Consider the following 17,879-nt stretch of genomic DNA (forward strand, 5'->3'; position numbering starts at 1 on the left):
TTTTCTTCTTCTTCTTCTTCTAAACTATATAGTTTCTCTTTATGCATAAGAAAACAAGACTCAGTACAAGAAAATACAACTAATATAACCATTTTACGTTTTATCACTTTATGGAGAGTTGATGACAATATTATCTTACAAGAATAAAGGTGTGTATGCATATCTGATTTCAAAACTAAGAACCTCATCAATAAGAGTTTACCATTGGAGGAGTACAATTTTAATTAACAAACAAAAGGTTTTTATTTTATAAAAATACACTTTGTAATACTAAAAAATTTAAGAGCCCCAAAATCACAAACCTACCAATAATGATGCTCTGCGGTTTCGTTTTACACATTAAAATACAAGAAGATGCGTAATAGATATCAACAACGAGCACTGATTTATCTTGTTGCTAAAACCTCAATCATTTTAAACTAGAAAGCTTTGCAAAGAAATGCTTTGTTGGTTATGACTTGGAATCATACTGAAAGTGAAGAAAACCAAGTCTTGTTTGTGTCTTATGACTCCAATGTTGTAAAGAAATGCTTTGTTGGTTAGGATCATACTCAAGTGATTTACAGTGACATCAAAATTATGTGGCTTTCCTGAATAAAAAAACTACACAAGTCTGAAAATCTCTGTTCTGTAGTCTGATAAAAATTGCAAGAAAACCCCAAATACGTCAACAAAGTTTACTTCAGCAGTGTCAGTGAACTTCCCCATCTTCTGAAGGACTTCCATATTCTGCCATAGATGAAGTCACAAGCTCTTAACATGTTTTCACAAGTCAACAATCAAATACTAAACTAACCTGGTTTGTTAATTTTTAGTAGGACAAATGTAAAGCACGAAACATGGCGCGCGTCTTGCCTGACCCGTTATGCGCTTGAGCAACCAGATGCTTGTAAGGCGGCGTCATTATCATGGGAAAATTCATTGCTTTGATCTTGTTCAGCTTTTCGAATTTCATCTCAAAGTACACGCCTTTCATCAATTCAGGTGATAAGTTCAAATCTTCAAACCTACTTACCGACGTATATGGTGTTTTCATTCTACGAAAACAAGAAAAATCAAACCACCTTTGCATCCGAAAGACCTAGAGCTTGATTGCTCGGTTGATGTGCTTTTTTCTTAAAGAACAAAATTCAAGTGAGGTCGGTAAAACATAATTAGTGTATAATCTTTCTCTAACTCACATTAATCCATCGATTGATGAATACACACGATGAATAAATTAGACAATTTAGAAGCTACACATTCAAATATTGAAATATCTGGTCAAGTATCTTACATACTTTTAAGATTATATGTATATATGCGTATACAATGATAAAGAAGAAGAATCATAACCTACTTAAACTAAGACAAGAACAGAGAGACATAACAAGACTAGTTCCACGAGCCACTCTTATTTGGCTCTTACTACTCAGTACTCAGCAAGAACCTACAGAGCTATTTTTAGAGAGCAGTGAAGTTACTTCCTGGTTGGGTTCTTGATTTTCCAATCAAATCAAGACCTCAGAATAAAATCATCTGCATATCTGAAAACTTTAACCAAAATCCACCAAGCCCTCTCAACTCAGTATTTTGTCTACAGAATCTCCTAGTCACGACCCTTTCTGTCATTTAAACCTGAGAGATCATGAGGTTGGTAAGAATCCATACCATCGCAGGTTCAATTTTTTTCTCTTTGGTTCTCTCCTATGAGCCCTTAACCCCATTTAGCTGATGATGCCCTTGCGGGTTTTTTACTTTTGTTCTTCTTTAACAGCATTGACATGTGGTTAAGATCATTCAGACTCGACTTGGACTCGCCTTGTAACCACAACAAAGCTTCATGAGCTGCATCCTTCTCCGCATTTTTCTTACTACCACATGGCTTTCCCATGAAATCCAATCCATTGAAGGTAACCATAGCGCGGAACTGGTTGTTCTTAAGCTGTCTTGTCTTGTACACAGGTGTTCCGTGTCCTGCTCGGGCAAGCAATGTCTGAAGTTGGTTCTTGTTGTTTTCACCACCGCTGTTCTGCAGCTGAGTCCCTACTTCTTTTAACTTCTTTGTCGGTGTAGGGCTTAGAGCTTTCCGGCCATAGACGAATCTTCCCTCACATTGGTCCTCCGACACAAGTAATCTAATGGCAGTCATAAGTTTGTCGTATGGTTGAATATCAAGTTTTGGATTCACAAGCTGTAGAAAGACGTGATACAAAACTTTGTCAACGAGGGTAAAGACAACAAAAGATGTATCCTCAAGACTAGGGTTGGAACTTTACCTTATTCTGAATAAGTTCGTCGAGCTCTCTTTTTAACGATAGGTATGTATATGCTAAAGTAGGTTTCATGAAAAACTCTAGATATCCTCCAAGCATTTTGAGATGACCATCCTTTTGGGGAACACAGAGATGAGATGATGTAAATCAGATGTGAAAATAAGAACAACAAGGAATTTGACAAAATAGGATAGGATTATAGCTTACAAATCCACCGGAAGATATTTTATCTCCAAACAAAAGAAGCACAGAGTCAGATACAGCAGTAGAGTCTCGCAGGAACACAGAATTGACTTTCACTTTGTCGTTGAAGACTAGCCAAGGGAAGGGAATCATTGGTACATTGCCATTCACAGAACTCTGAAAAATATAAAAAGGAGATGTTGGTAAGAAGCTTAAGATCTTGATTCTGAGGGGAATTTGAAGACTGGTAAGCTAAAAACATGGACTCACTGAGTATAGAAGCACTTGTCCATCTTCCATTGTCTTGAGCGTGATTGACTTTTCCTTATTCTGCGGAGGAGAATAGTTATATTGTAGGGTAAAATTACAAAATTTAGGAAAGAGAAAGAGGTGAAAACTAAATGCAAAGGCGACGATGACTCACAACAACAGAACAAATTCCAGGGAACAGGCCAGCACAAATGATTGAGCGGACAAGATGATCATCATGACTCAGCTTACTGCAACCTTCTATGTTATCAATCAGAGAAGCCTCCTTGAGGAGATTGAAAAATTGTTTCCGCATAGAGTCCATGGCCTTAAGAGTTTGAGAAGAGAGAAAGTTCTTCCAGCAGTACTCGTACCCAGACTGTGTTCTTTCAGCAGCTTTCCAACCATTGTATGCTCGAACTAGTGTCAAATGATCACTGTAATCACGGCCAGAGAACTTGGACCTTGCTGTTTCTGCCAGCTGCGATAAAAGAAAACAGGTCAATAATTAGAGGAACTTCTTGGTTTCTGCTGGCCTCCAGTCAATTTAATGAATCACATGAATATTAAATATAAACTTACATCTTTTTTGTCAAATGGCATAAGGAATGGGTCTCTGACACTTAGACCAGCGACAACGGTCATTACTGGATCTAGACAGTTGAAGATAGCCCCTAAAATAAGCATTTTTCCGAGTTTAGGCTCCACCGGAAGCACAGACAGATTTTTCCCTGCATAGAGAATATAATGAGTTCCTGCCAGAATTTGAGAAACCAGATATGTAAGTAACAGAAAAAAGTCCCGTAGAAACACACCTAAAGCTGTTAAATTTTCATCGTCATCAAGAGCCCCAATGATCTTTAGATACTCAACAGCATTTTGGACCTGAAAATCAACATAACGATCAACAATAGATGTTAAACCCCAAAGGAAAACCCAACGAGGAGAGAACAAATAAAACTTTAGTAGAAAAATACAGATAATGCTTCAGGAGGTTGCAACGCCCTGGACAGGAACTCTGAAATGCTTCCAAGTCTTAAGCTTTTAATTTGTAGACATAAAGACTGCAAAGGTGTCCTAAGGAGTTCCGGCTGCTGGTAGTCAGCAAAAGCATCATAGACGCATCTAGGATAGAGGTGATAACATTCTCCAGGCATAACACGACCAGCTCTTCCTCTTCTCTGTAATAGAGGACACGAAATGTCACAGTTATTTACCGCTACATGTGAAAGTGAATCACAAAAACATTTAAGCAGCAATCATCAACTTCTGTCTCTTACTTGGCGAGCAGCAGCCTTCGAAATCCAAGATGAAAGCAGACAAGGGGTATTGTTAAGGGCATCATAAGACGTCTCTTTTGCTTTACCACAATCAATGACATATACGACATCATTGATGGTGATACTTGTCTCAGCCATATTGGTGGCCAGCACTATTTTCCTAATTCCTTCTGGAGGTCTATCAAAAATCAGCCTCTGTAGGAAAGAAAAGGAAAACATCATCAAAGAAATGATAGCAAGAGCAGAATAAAATTATCACATGTTGTACTTGTGTGCATTGATAGGAAACAATGGATACTAGAATTACCTGCTCAGAGCTGGCCATGGATCCATGACAGGCAAGCAACAAAACTTTGTTCGTATCTCCTAGAAGAGAATGAGCTTCGAGCTGATTCTTTAAGGAGTTTATATCATCCCAACCAGTCATGAATACCAAAACAGCACCAGGTCTCTCTCCTTTAACGATGTGACAAAGCACATTCTCAATGAGGTTAAAGCCTATTGAATCAGGACTCCAGCATGACAAAGAATCTCTAGTACGAAAGTTGTATCCTTTGAAGTCTGCAGCTTCAAGAGCATCCTGCTCACAAATTTGGAAGAATCATACTTTTCAGCAAAATAACCTGAGAAATTACAAACTCTGTAGTGTAATTTAACAAAAAAATTCGTACCTCAACAGCAGAAGATATCGGGGATTTTCTTTTTTTGAATTGAGCTTGTTTCTGCATCTTCCATGTCTTTTCCTCACCATAATCGTCAATTTGATTATATGCTGTCAGCCTGTACCCAGTCTTCTCAAGGAAATCCTCCAAAAAATGGGCTCGGACAGGGTATGTAAAACCCTGTATGGAAATTTTCACTTTAGTTCAAATACTATTCTATAACATAAGATACATTTCACCAGGTATGGATAAAAGAATAATGTTTACCAAAAGAAACAAGTGCATAAACTTACTGGGATATGCATGGCTGGTGCACCACCAAAATAAGAAGAAAAGAGCTCGGCGTTCAAAGTAGCACTCATCAAGATTAGCTTTAGGTCAGGTCGACGAGGTAAGAGATCTTTCAGCACGATAAGCAGAAAATCTGACCAAAAAAAAAAAGAAAGTGAGAAAGAGTGGAGTTGATATGGTACTGGCAGTATACAGACGGATCGCCTTTGGTAAAATAACATATTAGTATAATACCAAATTTTACCTTCATTCATCCCACGTTCATGAATCTCATCAACTACAACATGAGTCACACCCTTCAGACTACGATCCACAAGTAACCTTCTAAGTAAAACACCAGTTGTACAAAAAAGAAGACGTGTATCTCTCCCTCTCATTCCTTCAAGCCGCACTTTGTAGCCAACCTTCCAAGACGAAAGAGTGCAAATCAACCTCAAAAATAGTATTATCACAATATATTTCATCTTAGGTTATAGTGTGAAATCAGATTGTTCATTCCAACAAATCATATATAAGTACATTAACCGCACAAGAAAAGAGTGTATAACTTACAGATTCTCCTATTTGTTCTCCACGTTCTGCAGCAACTCGTTCAGAAACAGAAATAGCAGATATTCTTCTAGGCTGGGTACATATGATGCTGCATGAAGCTCCACGGGCAGCCTCGATCTCAGATTCTAATATGTACTGGGGAAGTTGAGTTGTTTTACCACATCCAGTTTCTCCAGAAACCACTACGACCTGCAAGATGTACATGATACGCAGGATGCCAAACAGTTAGAGAGATTAGTTAATATATTTACATGAAATAAATGAAAGCTTTGCAGTTCACCTGGTTTGCTGCAATAGCTTTCATTAGTGCATCTTTCTCTTTGTAAGCAGGAAGGGTTTTGCGAAAGTCTACCATTTTCTGGCCTTCTGGAGAATCCTGTCAAAAGACACAGAGATACATTAAACAAGATATGAAAAAGGCATCTGATTCATAGCATATATGAAAAAAGGCTACAGCTTCTGAGAAACCAACCACCCATTGCTGTTGCTTGCTCCTCAGTTGTAAGCTTCTCGGACGGAGTATTCTTTCCCTTGCAAGACTATTTTGCATCACTGTCTCTGGGTTCTCATATTTTCCATAATCGGATGACAAACTATCATTACTATTTGGCCTAGGCATCTCTGGAATCAATGTTTTTTTCTGATCGAGGAAAGCATGCAGATGGGCATCTACTTCGCTTTGTAGACCAAAAGGCAAGACCACCTTTTATATCCAAGACGCCATGAAAATGAACAAAGCATAAAACATGTAAGAAACTTAACTAGTTAAGAAACTGCAATACAAATATCCTAACAGAAATCAGCCAGCTTTGAATATCTCTAATAAGCAAGCTCCCTATCCCAGTAAACAAAAGGTAGACACAGAAGCATATAAAGAACGACAACAAGTTTCAAGAATCAGTTAACATACCTCTCTTTGTGGACGTTTATCATCAAGGTCAGGTCTATAATTTGGCAAAGGAGATTTGCTAATGACAACAATCTTCGAATACTGACGGCTGCAAAAAAAAACAGAACATATCTCTATAAACTTGCAAAGAGTATAACTTAAACCTCAACCTCAAGGACATATTTGGTAACATAACGAAACTCTACCTGTGTAATCCCATTCTAGTTGCCATAGCTGAGATATGGTCAAAATCACGCCGATCTTTTCTCTCCCTTGACACAACTTCTTGGTCTTCTTTGTTCCGGAGAAGCATAGTTAGTTTAAATCTCCATTGATCAATGTTATCAAGAGTCGAACCCGCCTATAACAACAACACAAGAAAACAAAACAAAGCCTTCAAATTCACCAAACTTGACAAGTGTTGAAGATACCACCAAAACAACCTTTAACAGACTCTATCCAACTTACCATTTGCTGAGACTGAGAAGACCCAACATCTCTGTCCGACTCATCGCTTGATTCATAGTCATTGTAAGCAATACGTCCATAGCTAGAGTTTTGCCTCTGGAAGTACGGTAAATTAGCTGCTCTCCACTCTACTCCAAGAGTCGAAGAAGAAGCATCACCACGACCTGCTTTCACAGACAAGACCCTCGACCTCTGAGAATGCGTAACCAACCCACCTGACCTCCGACAGTGAAGAGACCTAACCACAGATGAAGGTCTTAACAACAATTTAGGGGTCCGGTGAAGCTGGACGGAGTTGTGTTGAATAAACATGGAGGCAGCACCGACGACGGCGTTAGGTTTGATATGTCCTCGGAAAATTGCAGAGTAGTAAGGCATTTTTTTCCGATATCAGAACATCTGAAAAATTGCTAAAAGAGTTGTCTTTTTCACGACCAAACAACACCCGTCTCTGTTCTTGGGTGAAGTTTAAAACAGAGACAATGGTGTTTGAGTTTTTGATGAAAAGGTGAGGTTTTTGTGAGGCTGCGTAGGTGCCACAACCCTTTCAAATGACGGCCACGACGGGGAAGAAGACGACTCTGAGATTTATTTATTGGGCTTTTTTGTTTTGGGCTGAAGTAGTATTTAGGCCAACCCGATTATACCAAGACTAGTCTTTATTCTTATTCTTATTCTTCGTGTGTTTATATGATGGTTGGTTGGAATCTCTTGCTTCCCCATATGATTGCAAATTTTTGGAGAACAACCTTAGAATTTGGTTTAGTATACAATTTCCTTAATTTCATGTCTACTAGTATGTAATTTCCTTAGTATACACCTCAGTTTAGTATGTAATTTTCGGTTGTTCCTCTTAATCAAGACAAGAGAAGTTAAGGATGACCTAAGGTGTTAACACTGTCATACGCCATGGGTCAGCCTTGTTCCTTTATGAAAGTTGATATATCATGGTTTTTGTGGTTTTTAACCATGATATAAATAATCTTTTAGTGTCTTTTCATTTGTTTCTAGATTGTTTTTGAGTCTTTACAGGTTTTTAGCATGGAAGGAGCAAAATGGAGCAATTTGGATGTTTTGGAGCATAAATCTTGAAGAATCAATTTGGTCTCGGATGAAAGCAGGAGCATCGACCGACACCAAGATAGGAGGCATCGATCGACACTCATCTCTGCCGACTCAAGACCCAAGTTTTGGAAAATTTACAAATCTGCCCCAAAGTTTTCCATATTTGCAACATAAGTCCCTGACGTGTTTTAGGACATATAAATAGTGTTTTTAGGTTTTCAAAACCCTTAAGTTTTATTCTAGAGAGTTTTATTTTTCTGCAACCCTGTGAGATTTTGAGAGCTTTTGGGAGAGAGATCTGAACTGCTTTGAGAGAAGAATTCTTAAACTCCTTCCTTACTCTTTTAATTTCAATTGCTTATTATTCAGAATCATGTTTTGTTCTTCATTGATTATGTCTCGAGTAGTTTGCTTGTTAGGTTTAGGATTTTTCACAGGGATTTTATGAATTATTAGATCTGATTATTTAGGATTCTTTATCTTGCTAGATCTTCATCTTAGGTTGTTCTTCATATTAATCCTTGATTGGCCATCTAGAATTAATACCTTAGGAAAATAAATTGATATGAGAATATAATTGTTTTCCTGATAAAACCTTTTGATGAGCAAAATTATTTTCTGCAAAGAGATTTGATTTAATAATTTTGTGAACAATCTAAACCTGATTTTATTGCTGATTTTTAACCTAGAATTTTACAAAGAGATTTGGATTTTTTGGTTTTAAATTTAGATATTATTTGCAGTGAGAACTGATTTAGTTTACAAAAGTGTTTAGAGTTCTAGATCTGTTCTTAATTGTTTGAATCCTAATTTATTGATTGATTTAATATTTCATAATTTCCTGAGAAATTCCCTAGGCCTAGCTTTTTGATCTTCTGAATTTACAACAAGCTTTATTTAATATTTTGCATTGCTATTTTTAATTCAATTTAATCTGTTTAGCATAATTGAAAAACTCTATAATTTATTGTGTAGTCTTGAGTCCTTGTGGAATTCGACCCCTAAGTACTGCAGTGATCTCTTAATTTGAGAGAGTAGCTCTAGGGTAAATTTGAGCATATCAAATTTTGGCGCCGTTGCCGGGGACTCTTTGATCTACCATTAGATTTGAGTTTTTGATTTTGTCTAGATTTTTTCTTTTTATTTTCAAACTAACACGCTTTTGTTTTCTTCTCTCTTGTGTGTTTCAGGTGTATGCCTAATAAGCCTAACACAAGGAGCAACAAGACTGGTCCAATTCTGAAGCTTTCAAACCAAGAGTTGGGAAAACTTGAGCGTGAGAACCGAAAAGCAGCCAAATCTCTGAAGATGGTTAACCCAATCATTCTGATGCGAGATGAGGATGGTGCTTTGAGGGATCAAGAGGGCCACTTGCGCAATGAGCAGGGCCAAAAGATTGATGTTGAGGGCAATGTGATTGCTGAAATTGATGTTGTCGACGAACCAGCTGATGGTGTCGACGGTGTCGATCGATGCCACAATCGATCGACACCCACCTGCAGACGTGCGTGGAGCTGCCAACCACGTATAGAACCCAGTTCGACGACAGGAGAACAACCGGGACTTGATCAGGACCATTGCTGACTACAATAGGGCTGATCTGGTGTATGAGAACCGGTCTGCTATTGTTTCTCCCCCTTTTCAGAGGAATGATTTTGAGTTGAAGCCTGCGTACTTTCAACTAGTTGGGCAGAGACCTTTCTCTGCTTTGCCCAATGAGAAGCCTTTGGATCACATTGAGCATTTTGAGGATCTGGTGACTAGTATCAAGGCTAATGGAGTAACTGAGGACTTCATATTCTGCAAGCTCTTCCCATACTCACTTGCAGGAGAGGCATCTCAGTGGTTGAAGCAGTTGCCAGCTGGATCTTTGACATCTTGGCAAAAAGTCAAAGTGGCTTTCCTCAACCATTTTTATGATGATGCAATGTCAGATGAGTTGAGAGTCAAGTTATCCACTTTCAAGCAAAGACCAGAGGAAGCTTTCAAGGCAGCTTGGGTGAGATTCAAAGCTTATCAGAGGGACTGTCCACACCATGGTTTTTCAAGGGTACAACTGTTGAGTATCTTCTTCAGAGGGTGTGACTGGAAGTATCAGTTAGCTTTGGATGCTGCAAGTCATGGGAATTTTAAGACAAGAATGCCAGAAGATGCTGAAGTTTTGATTGAGAATTTGGCTTCTAGCAATAGCACTAAGGGAGCAGATGCTGAAAGGAAGAGATTGCATGGAGGATTTGATTCAAACCAGTTAGCTTCTGTTAATGCTAAGCTAGATTCAGTGCATAATCTCCTTATGGGAAAGAAATCTGTTCATTTTGCTGCTGAGGTTGAGACATATGAGCCAGAACCTGATCAAGGACACCAAGAGGAAGATGTGAACTATGTGTATGGGAATCAGGGACAGCGGTTTGGAAATCAGCAAGGCAATAGGCCTTACAGTGGGAACTCTTTAGGCTACACTTCCAAGCCAGAGTATCAGCAGCAACAACAGAACAATGGCTATACAAGGACATATGGGAACTCATCTTATCAGTCTCCACCTCCTAAGAATTCTTCAGAGAGTAGAATGGAAGCCATGCTTGAGCAGCTTTTGCAAGGACAGGAGCAATTGACAGTGACATTCAATGGGAAGATTGGCAATGTCTACACTGAGCTGAATGGGAAGATTGATGCATTGAATGTTCATGTTAAGAAGCTGGAGGTTCAAGTTGCACAGACTGCTGGGTCTGTAAAACGGCAAGAGAATTATCTTCCAGCAAGAACTGAGTCAAATCCTAGAAATGCTTGCAATGCCATATCAGTGAGAGATGAAGATGCTGGTGAAATTGTTTCTGCAGAAAAAGGAGAGAAATCGCAAAATTCTTCGGCTTCAGATGATGGCATCGATCGACACCACCTGGGTGTCGATCGACACCCTTCTCAGACAGAATCGGAAAACACAAAATCTCAGGTTCCAGCTGCTGAAAGGGTCTACAAGCCTAAGATTCCTTTTCCCAAGCCAAGAAAGTCTAAGCAGGAGATGGAGGAAGCTAGATGCAAGGCAATGATGGACAAGGTGATGATTGAGATGCCATTGATTGATGCAGTGAAGCTTTCACCACCACTAAAACGCTATGTAAAGAGAATGGTATCCAATGGTTTGAGCCCTGAAGAAGGAGCACTGCTTACTAAGGATGGCAGTGCAATTCTGTTAAACCAGCCTTCATAGAGGAAGAAGGAGAAGAAGCAGGAGGTGGTTGTCTCTAAGGAAGTGAGTGCAATTATTCAATGTAGGACTGCAGAGAAGTTACCAGATCCTGGAAGCTTTGTCTTGATTGCTCAATCTCAGCAGGAAGGTTTGCACACTCACTTTGTGACCTTGGCTCTAGCATCAACTTGATGCCACATTCTGTTGCTATGAGACTTGGGATGACAGAATTCAAGCCAACTCAGATTTCTCTTATCTTGGCTGATCGCTCCCGAAGAATTCCTGAAGGTGTTTTAGAGGACATTCCAGTTAAGGTTGGAAACTTCATGATTCCCACTGACTTTGTGGTGCTGAAGTATGATATAGAGCCTAAAGATCCTCTCATCTTAGGAAGATCTTTCTTGGCTACAGCTGGTGTAGTCATTGATGTGCAGAAAGGACACATAACACTGAATGTGGATGGATTGAGTATGAATTTTGAGATGGATAAGCTGAGGAGGGCTTCTACTATTGATGGACAGACTTTTTCTGCTGAAAAAGTTTCTGCAACACGGGCATCAGGCTCAGTGTCGATCGACACCACCAAGAGAGTATCGATCGACACCCCTCCACGACCGCGACAAAGCTTGTCCAAAACTGATGCTTCAAGTCAGAAACCTGTTCCCAAACAGAAGAGTCACCAATCCACACTCCAAAGCCCTCAGGTAAGGCAAAGGTACACCTCTCCTTCTCCTAAAATTCCTCCTATCATCAATAAGAATTTCAAAGAGAGAAAAACTGTTTTGCAGTTAACCAAGCCACGAGATTATCGTAGAGCGCTTGTTTCTTCCGTTGATGATTTTGCAGGACATAAGAGAGGCAAACCAATCCCTAAATCCCATCCTGGTCCTGTTCCTCACATCCTTGGCAGACCTCATGCACCTAAAGCTTATACACCACCTTGGATGAAGAGGACTTCAATGCCATGTTCTGCTCCTACGGATGTCTGAGCTCCAACACAGTCAAGCTAATGACTGAAAACAAGCGCTTAGTGGGAGGCAACCCACTGGTAGGTTTTTCTTTTTCTTTTGATTTTGATTTTTTATTTATTTTATTTTTATTTTTGCTTTCCTCTTACTTGATAACATTGGGGACAGTGTTGTTTAAGTCTGGGGGAGGTTAGTTACTAACTATGTTTTCTGTTTTTGAGTTCCAGTTGTGTCAGTCAAAACCATAAAGTTTGAGTCAAATTTTTCAAAATTTTTCTTTTTATCTTTGGGAATTATGATCTTGACTAATGATTTCTCTTATTTGGCTAACACTCTAATGATTACTTGTTTATGCTTGATCTCAGAACTGAAGCTTAGAAAGACTATGAGCCATATCAACAATCCTGAAAGCCCTTATTTAATGGATATATGATTGATCTAACGTTGTCTCAACTTTTATCAGGATTTTAACCGGACTTAATCTCTTACTTTGGGTTGGAAATCAGTGGACTAGACTTCTTCTTCAGGCCATACAAGACAGTGCAATTTTTCAAAGTATGTCTCCCCTCTCTCTTCCCTTCAATGCTTTAAAAAAAAAAATCAGAAAAAGAGAGAATAAAAGATGAGATGATTTTGATCAGTTTAGAGAGGTAGGTAAATTACTTGTGACCTCATTATTCTACTCTTGAGTCAAATGATCACACAAAGCTTGGAAGCGAGAGGTAGGTAAATTACCGATGACCCCGGTATTCGCTTACACCTATGATTAGAAGAAAAAAAATAAGAAAAGAGAGAAAAGAAAAAAAATGGAAGTGAGAAAAGGGAGAGGAAAGGAGATGTAAGAAGAATGTCTTGGCCTGAAGAGAGTCCATGTGTCACTGATCAATACATCCAAGGTAAGAATTCACCTTATTTGTGCTTTAATATTGACTAATGAGATGACAATAGAGATTTCAGAGATTCGAAAGGATTGTGGGATTTGAGTAAGGAATGTTGATGCTTATCATGGTTGAGTATAAGAAGTAAGTTCTTGAGTCAGGTAAATGAAGAGTGCAAATAAGAATCATCATGCAATTGAGTGAGTTCCCTGTTTTCAAACTTCTTTCACAGGTCTAAGTTTATGTTTTGCTTGAGGGCAAGCAAAGGCTAAGTCTGGGGGAGTTGATATATCATGGTTTTTGTGGTTTTTAACCATGATATAAAGAGTCTTTTAGTGTCTTTTCATTTGTTTCTAGATTGTTTTTGAGTCTTTACAGGTTTTTAGCATGGAAGGAGCAAAATGGAGCAATTTGGATGTTTTGGAGCATAAATCTTGCAGAATCAATTTGGTCTCGGATGAAAGCAGGAGCATCGACCGACACCAAGATAGGAGGCATCGATCGACACTCATCTCTGCCGACTCAAGACCCAAGTTTTGGAAAATTTACAAATCTGCCCCAAAGTTTTCCATATTTGCAACATAAGTCTCTGACGTGTTTTAGGACATATAAATAGTGTTTTTAGGTTTTCAAAACCCTTAAGTTTTATTCTAGAGAGTTTTATTTTTCTGCAACCCTGTGAGATTTTGAGAGCTTTTGGGAGAGAGATCTGAACTGCTTTGAGAGAAGAATTCTTAAACTCCTTCCTTACTCTTTTAATTTCAATTGCTTATTATTCAGAATCATGTTTTGTTCTTCATTGATTATGTCTGAGTAGTTTGCTTGTTAGGTTTAGGGTTTTTCACAGGGATTTTATGAATTATTAGATCTGATTATTTAGGATTCTTTATCTTGCTAGATCTTCATCTTAGGTTGTTCTTCATATTAATCCTTGATTGGCCATCTAGAATTAATACCTTAGGAAAATAAATTGATATGAGAATATAATTGTTTTCCTGATAAAACCTTTTGATGAGCAAAATTATTTTTTGCAAAGAGATTTGATTTAATAATTTTGTGAACAATCTAAACCTGATTTTATTGCTGATTTTTAACCTAGAATTTTACAAAGAGATTTGGATTTTTTGGTTTTAAATTTAGATATTATTTGCAGTGAGAACTGATTTAATTTACAAAAGTGTTTAGAGTTCTAGATCTGTTCTTATTTGTTTGAATCCTAATTTATTGATTGATTTAATATTTCATAATTTCCTGAGAAATTCCCTAGGCCTAGCTTTTTGATCTTCTGAATTTACAACAAGCTTTATTTAATATTTTGCATTGCTATTTTTAATTCAATTTAATCTGTTTAGCATAATTGAAAAACTCTATAATTTATTGTGTAGTCTTGAGTCCTTGTGGAATTCGACCCCTAAGTACTGCAGTGATCTCTTAATTTGAGAGAGTAGTTCTAGGGTAAATTTGAGCATATCAAAAGTCATAACACCCAATCCGATCGGATAGTTGGCCGTGGCTTTAAGATGACATAATATATATCGTAAAAGATAAGAGATTAAATCATATTGATCATCAAGTACAAAGATTGCAAGATTTGATAAGAAAAATAACACATTGTGGTGCTAGTTGTGAAAATGTTTCTCTAAAGTTTCCAAATTACATTGCATGTCACACATTTCCGTTATTATAAATTGCAAACATTACCAGTAGGCGCACAGACAACTTGAGTACCCTTTCTTCAAAGCATTTAAACACACACAAAAAAAACTATAAGTCCAGAGGAGGAAATTTTTTGCTGTAGAATCGAGCAAGAACCTTATTTTCAAGAACTGCCAAGGCTTCGGAAGATTTGATACACATAGGTGTCTTGTATTGACCAATCGAACCACCTTGGGAGATGAAATACTCCATGAGAGAATCAAATGTTCCCTCCTGCACCACTCTTATCTCGAGAGCTCCAATTAATCCATCTTTACTTCTAAGTTTTCTATAAAAAACATCAAATGATTCCTCTAACGCATAGCAACATTCCGCCAATACATTTACGTCAAGCTCAACAACATAGTTAACATCTTTAGTTTTGAGTTCCCAATAAAAAACGTAATGACCTGGAAAAGTGGATATATCAGCATAGCATGTGAATCCCGTCAACATTAGATTTGTAGACTGATCAAGGACAAGGGTGGCAAGAGCGGACGCCTTTAAAATATCCTCTTCAGTTGTTTCTTCAATCTCGACGCTTAAAACCATATTCTTTCTGCGTACAAATCTGAACTGAGGTGTGCTATTGTAAAATCCAGTCACCTCTAGAATATCTCCAATAAGATATCTGTGTAGACCAAAATAATTAGTGATCACAGGTTCATAGTAGCACCCTAACTTGACATCCACAAGATCAACAATGCTGGCCATATCTCCCCCATGATCAACAGGTAGAAACTCAAAGTAGGAGATGTTCGGCAAAAATGTATAGGATACATCTTGTGGTTTGGATAAAGGATCCACATTTACCCCAAACAAACTTTCAGAAGACCCATATATCGTGGAAACTATAGGAAGTTTGTTGGAATAAAACTCCAATGTTGGAATGTATTGGGCCATTTGTCCGGTAATAATGCATTCAAAATATTTGGCTTTGGGCCAAAGTCGTGAGATGATACCTTCCCAAGACTTGTTGCTGCATTCTTTTTCAATCACATCAGCCAGTTCAGTATTAGGTCCTCCAAGAATGGCTGAGACTGAGTTTCTGCAATTAAGGTCAGTGATCCACTTGCTAACATGACCTGATCTGATATTACTAGACAATTCTTTCCAGTAAATTTGAAGAACATTGATTGCTTGGACCAAAGCATAAGCAAAGGAAGAACCAACTCCCACAACCTCATCTCTTCGGGAAAGCCCACATAGAAGATGACAATACACACTTTGGTTGTTGTCGGGGCACAATATGACTTGGTCGGGACTTGTGAAATCAGAATTACATTTTGATGGCCGGTTAGTAAAATAAGGGCTCATTACAATGCTTGTAGACGCTAGAGCAACAAGTAATCCGGAGGGTGTTGTGGATTCCGATTTATTATAAAGAAACATCATTTTCTTTCCTTTCTTGGCATCCTTGTCATTGAAATGCCTATACACCAGACCAAGATAAATTCAATATACTGTACAAGGTATATTATTTCATAGTATATATATATGTATGTTATAAAAAATGTACGTAGTAGTAAAATTTATCCATATATATTATTTGAAGATTTTTTTTATCCTTCTGAATATAATCTTTATGTATATCTTGGAATAGATAGTACCATCACATTGTTTAGTGGTTATAAATTCTGAGAGTAGATTTTGGTTTCTCCTCTCGAGGGGTTTTGTTTTTGTGTTTACACTTTGTGGATTAGATTATGTATTTTTTTTTTTGGAAATCTAAGGTAAACATGCAAAAAAATGATATTAGGTGTTTTTTTTTTTTTTCTTAGCGCATCTGGTAGCAATGCCTAGAAGTCGCTCGTTCTATTGATGACATTTGGAACGGAATTATATTCTTAAAAAAGTTTCAAATTTTTGTAATTTTTATATTGTTTTTACAAATTAAAATAATTTTTGTTATTTCAAAATATTAAACTCTTGTTCTAACCAATAAGTCTTCAACTTTACGTTGATTTCGTCCAATTAGACTCAATCAAAGTTAGATAAACTTAACAATGCATTAAGATTGACCAATTCTTTCATCTGCGTTGCCCAAGTTAACAAATATTTTTTTAAGCAATAAAGAAATTATACTTTTTAACTTGTCTTTTCCTATATAAGTAATAACAAGTTAAAAATTGAGGATACTTTGACGGTTTGACCCAAAAGAAAAATTGTAGAGATCGAAATCATTTCATTTCCCATTCAATTTACCAAATCAAACTCATTCTAGGAAAAAAAAAAAAAAACAGATAGCGAAGGAAAATTACTTGGAAGTAACGAGAGACGATAGAGCCGTAAGGTATCCCAGCGTTTCAATGTACTTATCGTTGATTGGAAATATCTTTTCTTTCCCTCCTGTAGTTCCGGAGCTACAACACAACGAGTTCTTAATCATACTCTTCAGTTGATAACTAGCTGATCCATTAATTGATGATCATGATAATAAAAAGTTATGTACCTTCGGAGGAATCTAGTTATGGGTCCGCCCGAGATCACATCCGAGGGCTCTCCGTTTGCAACACGTTCGATATAAGGCTTGACATCATCGTAGCTCACCACCGGTACGTTCTTCTTGAACAAATCTTTATCAAAACTTCCATGGAGGAAGCGTTGGAGATACTCTGTGTTGGCGTTAAGTGTGAGTATCTCCTTCAATACATCATCTTGTATTTGCTTTGCGTTCGATGTTAACACGTCCAGATCCTTGAGATCAACGCTTAAACTCATACTATTTGGTTTTGATCTCTAGTTAAGTTTGACTAAATATTTTTATTGATATCTCTGGTAAAGGGCTGGGGCTCTTTATGTAGCACTAGTAAATTAATTTATTGATACCTATGATAGTGAATGAGAGTAGCGTAATTGTAAAAGATGGGACGGTTTCTTATGCATTTTATTTAAGTTCACTAATCAATATAACATTTAAAAATGCACTGCGTTTTTTCTTTTGCTAACCAAAAAGTAGTAGTTTAATGTGCGGTTCAATTTTTCAAAAAGAAACTGAAAAACGCGTGCAGCAGTAAATAACGCTCATAATTCATGTGTTTTGGAATTTTTTATGCAGTTTTTGTAAGCATATATATGTATTGCATGCTAATGTTTTTTTTTATATCAGAAATGTGTTTTTCTCACTTTTTTATAAAATTTATTTTATTAAAATTGTATTTACAATAATAGAAGATTATTTTTAGAATATTATTTTGTAAAATTTGTTATCCAATTTACTTTACTTTATAAAAATTATACATGCACTACAACAAATA

The 17,879-nt window shown here is 37.4% G+C and overlaps 2 protein-coding genes across 2 annotated transcripts; both read right to left on the reverse strand.

Moving 5' to 3' along the window:
* Positions 1 to 1,227: 1,227 nt before the first annotated feature.
* LOC109124840 (DExH-box ATP-dependent RNA helicase DExH3) lies at positions 1,228 to 7,558 on the reverse strand. The gene is made up of 19 exons (XM_010480989.2): positions 6,830 to 7,558; positions 6,568 to 6,722; positions 6,383 to 6,470; positions 5,945 to 6,175; positions 5,753 to 5,848; positions 5,473 to 5,661; positions 5,165 to 5,324; positions 4,923 to 5,053; positions 4,639 to 4,809; positions 4,275 to 4,547; positions 3,968 to 4,162; positions 3,665 to 3,868; positions 3,503 to 3,572; positions 3,270 to 3,418; positions 2,863 to 3,168; positions 2,709 to 2,768; positions 2,463 to 2,615; positions 2,259 to 2,369; positions 1,228 to 2,173 (listed from the first exon to the last, which is right to left on the reverse strand). The coding sequence occupies exons 1-19, from the start codon at positions 7,205 to 7,207 to the stop codon at positions 1,697 to 1,699; spliced, it is 3,597 nt and encodes a 1,198-aa protein (XP_010479291.2). The 5' UTR covers positions 7,208 to 7,558; the 3' UTR covers positions 1,228 to 1,696.
* Positions 7,559 to 14,501: 6,943 nt separating this feature from the next.
* LOC104758168 (4-substituted benzoates-glutamate ligase GH3.12-like) lies at positions 14,502 to 17,423 on the reverse strand. The gene is made up of 3 exons (XM_010480990.3): positions 17,075 to 17,423; positions 16,884 to 16,985; positions 14,502 to 16,054 (listed from the first exon to the last, which is right to left on the reverse strand). Exons 1-3 carry the CDS (start codon positions 17,341 to 17,343, stop codon positions 14,692 to 14,694), a joined length of 1,734 nt encoding a protein of 577 aa, XP_010479292.1. The 5' UTR covers positions 17,344 to 17,423; the 3' UTR covers positions 14,502 to 14,691.
* Between the last annotated feature and the right edge of the window lie 456 nt (positions 17,424 to 17,879).

Source organism: Camelina sativa, chromosome 17 (genome assembly GCF_030686135.1).
Source record: "Camelina sativa cultivar CO46 ecotype springtype chromosome 17, ASM3068613v1".
Lineage (NCBI taxonomy): Eukaryota > Viridiplantae > Streptophyta > Magnoliopsida > Brassicales > Brassicaceae > Camelina > Camelina sativa.

Coding starts and splice junctions, on each gene's coding strand:
- LOC109124840 (XM_010480989.2), bottom strand. CDS start 7,207: ATGCCTTACTACTCTGCAATTTTCCGAGGACATATCAAACCTAACGCC. Junction 4,163..4,274: donor CCATGGCCAGCTCTGAGCAG/GTAATTCTAGTA, acceptor TCTTTCCTACAG/AGGCTGATTTTTGATAGACC. Junction 3,869..3,967: donor CGAAGGCTGCTGCTCGCCAA/GTAAGAGACAGA, acceptor CCTCTATTACAG/AGAAGAGGAAGAGCTGGTCG.
- LOC104758168 (XM_010480990.3), bottom strand. CDS start 17,343: ATGAGTTTAAGCGTTGATCTCAAGGATCTGGACGTGTTAACATCGAAC. Junction 16,986..17,074: donor ATAACTAGATTCCTCCGAAG/GTACATAACTTT, acceptor GTTGTGTTGTAG/CTCCGGAACTACAGGAGGGA. Junction 16,055..16,883: donor TCGTCTCTCGTTACTTCCAA/GTAATTTTCCTT, acceptor TCTGGTGTATAG/GCATTTCAATGACAAGGATG.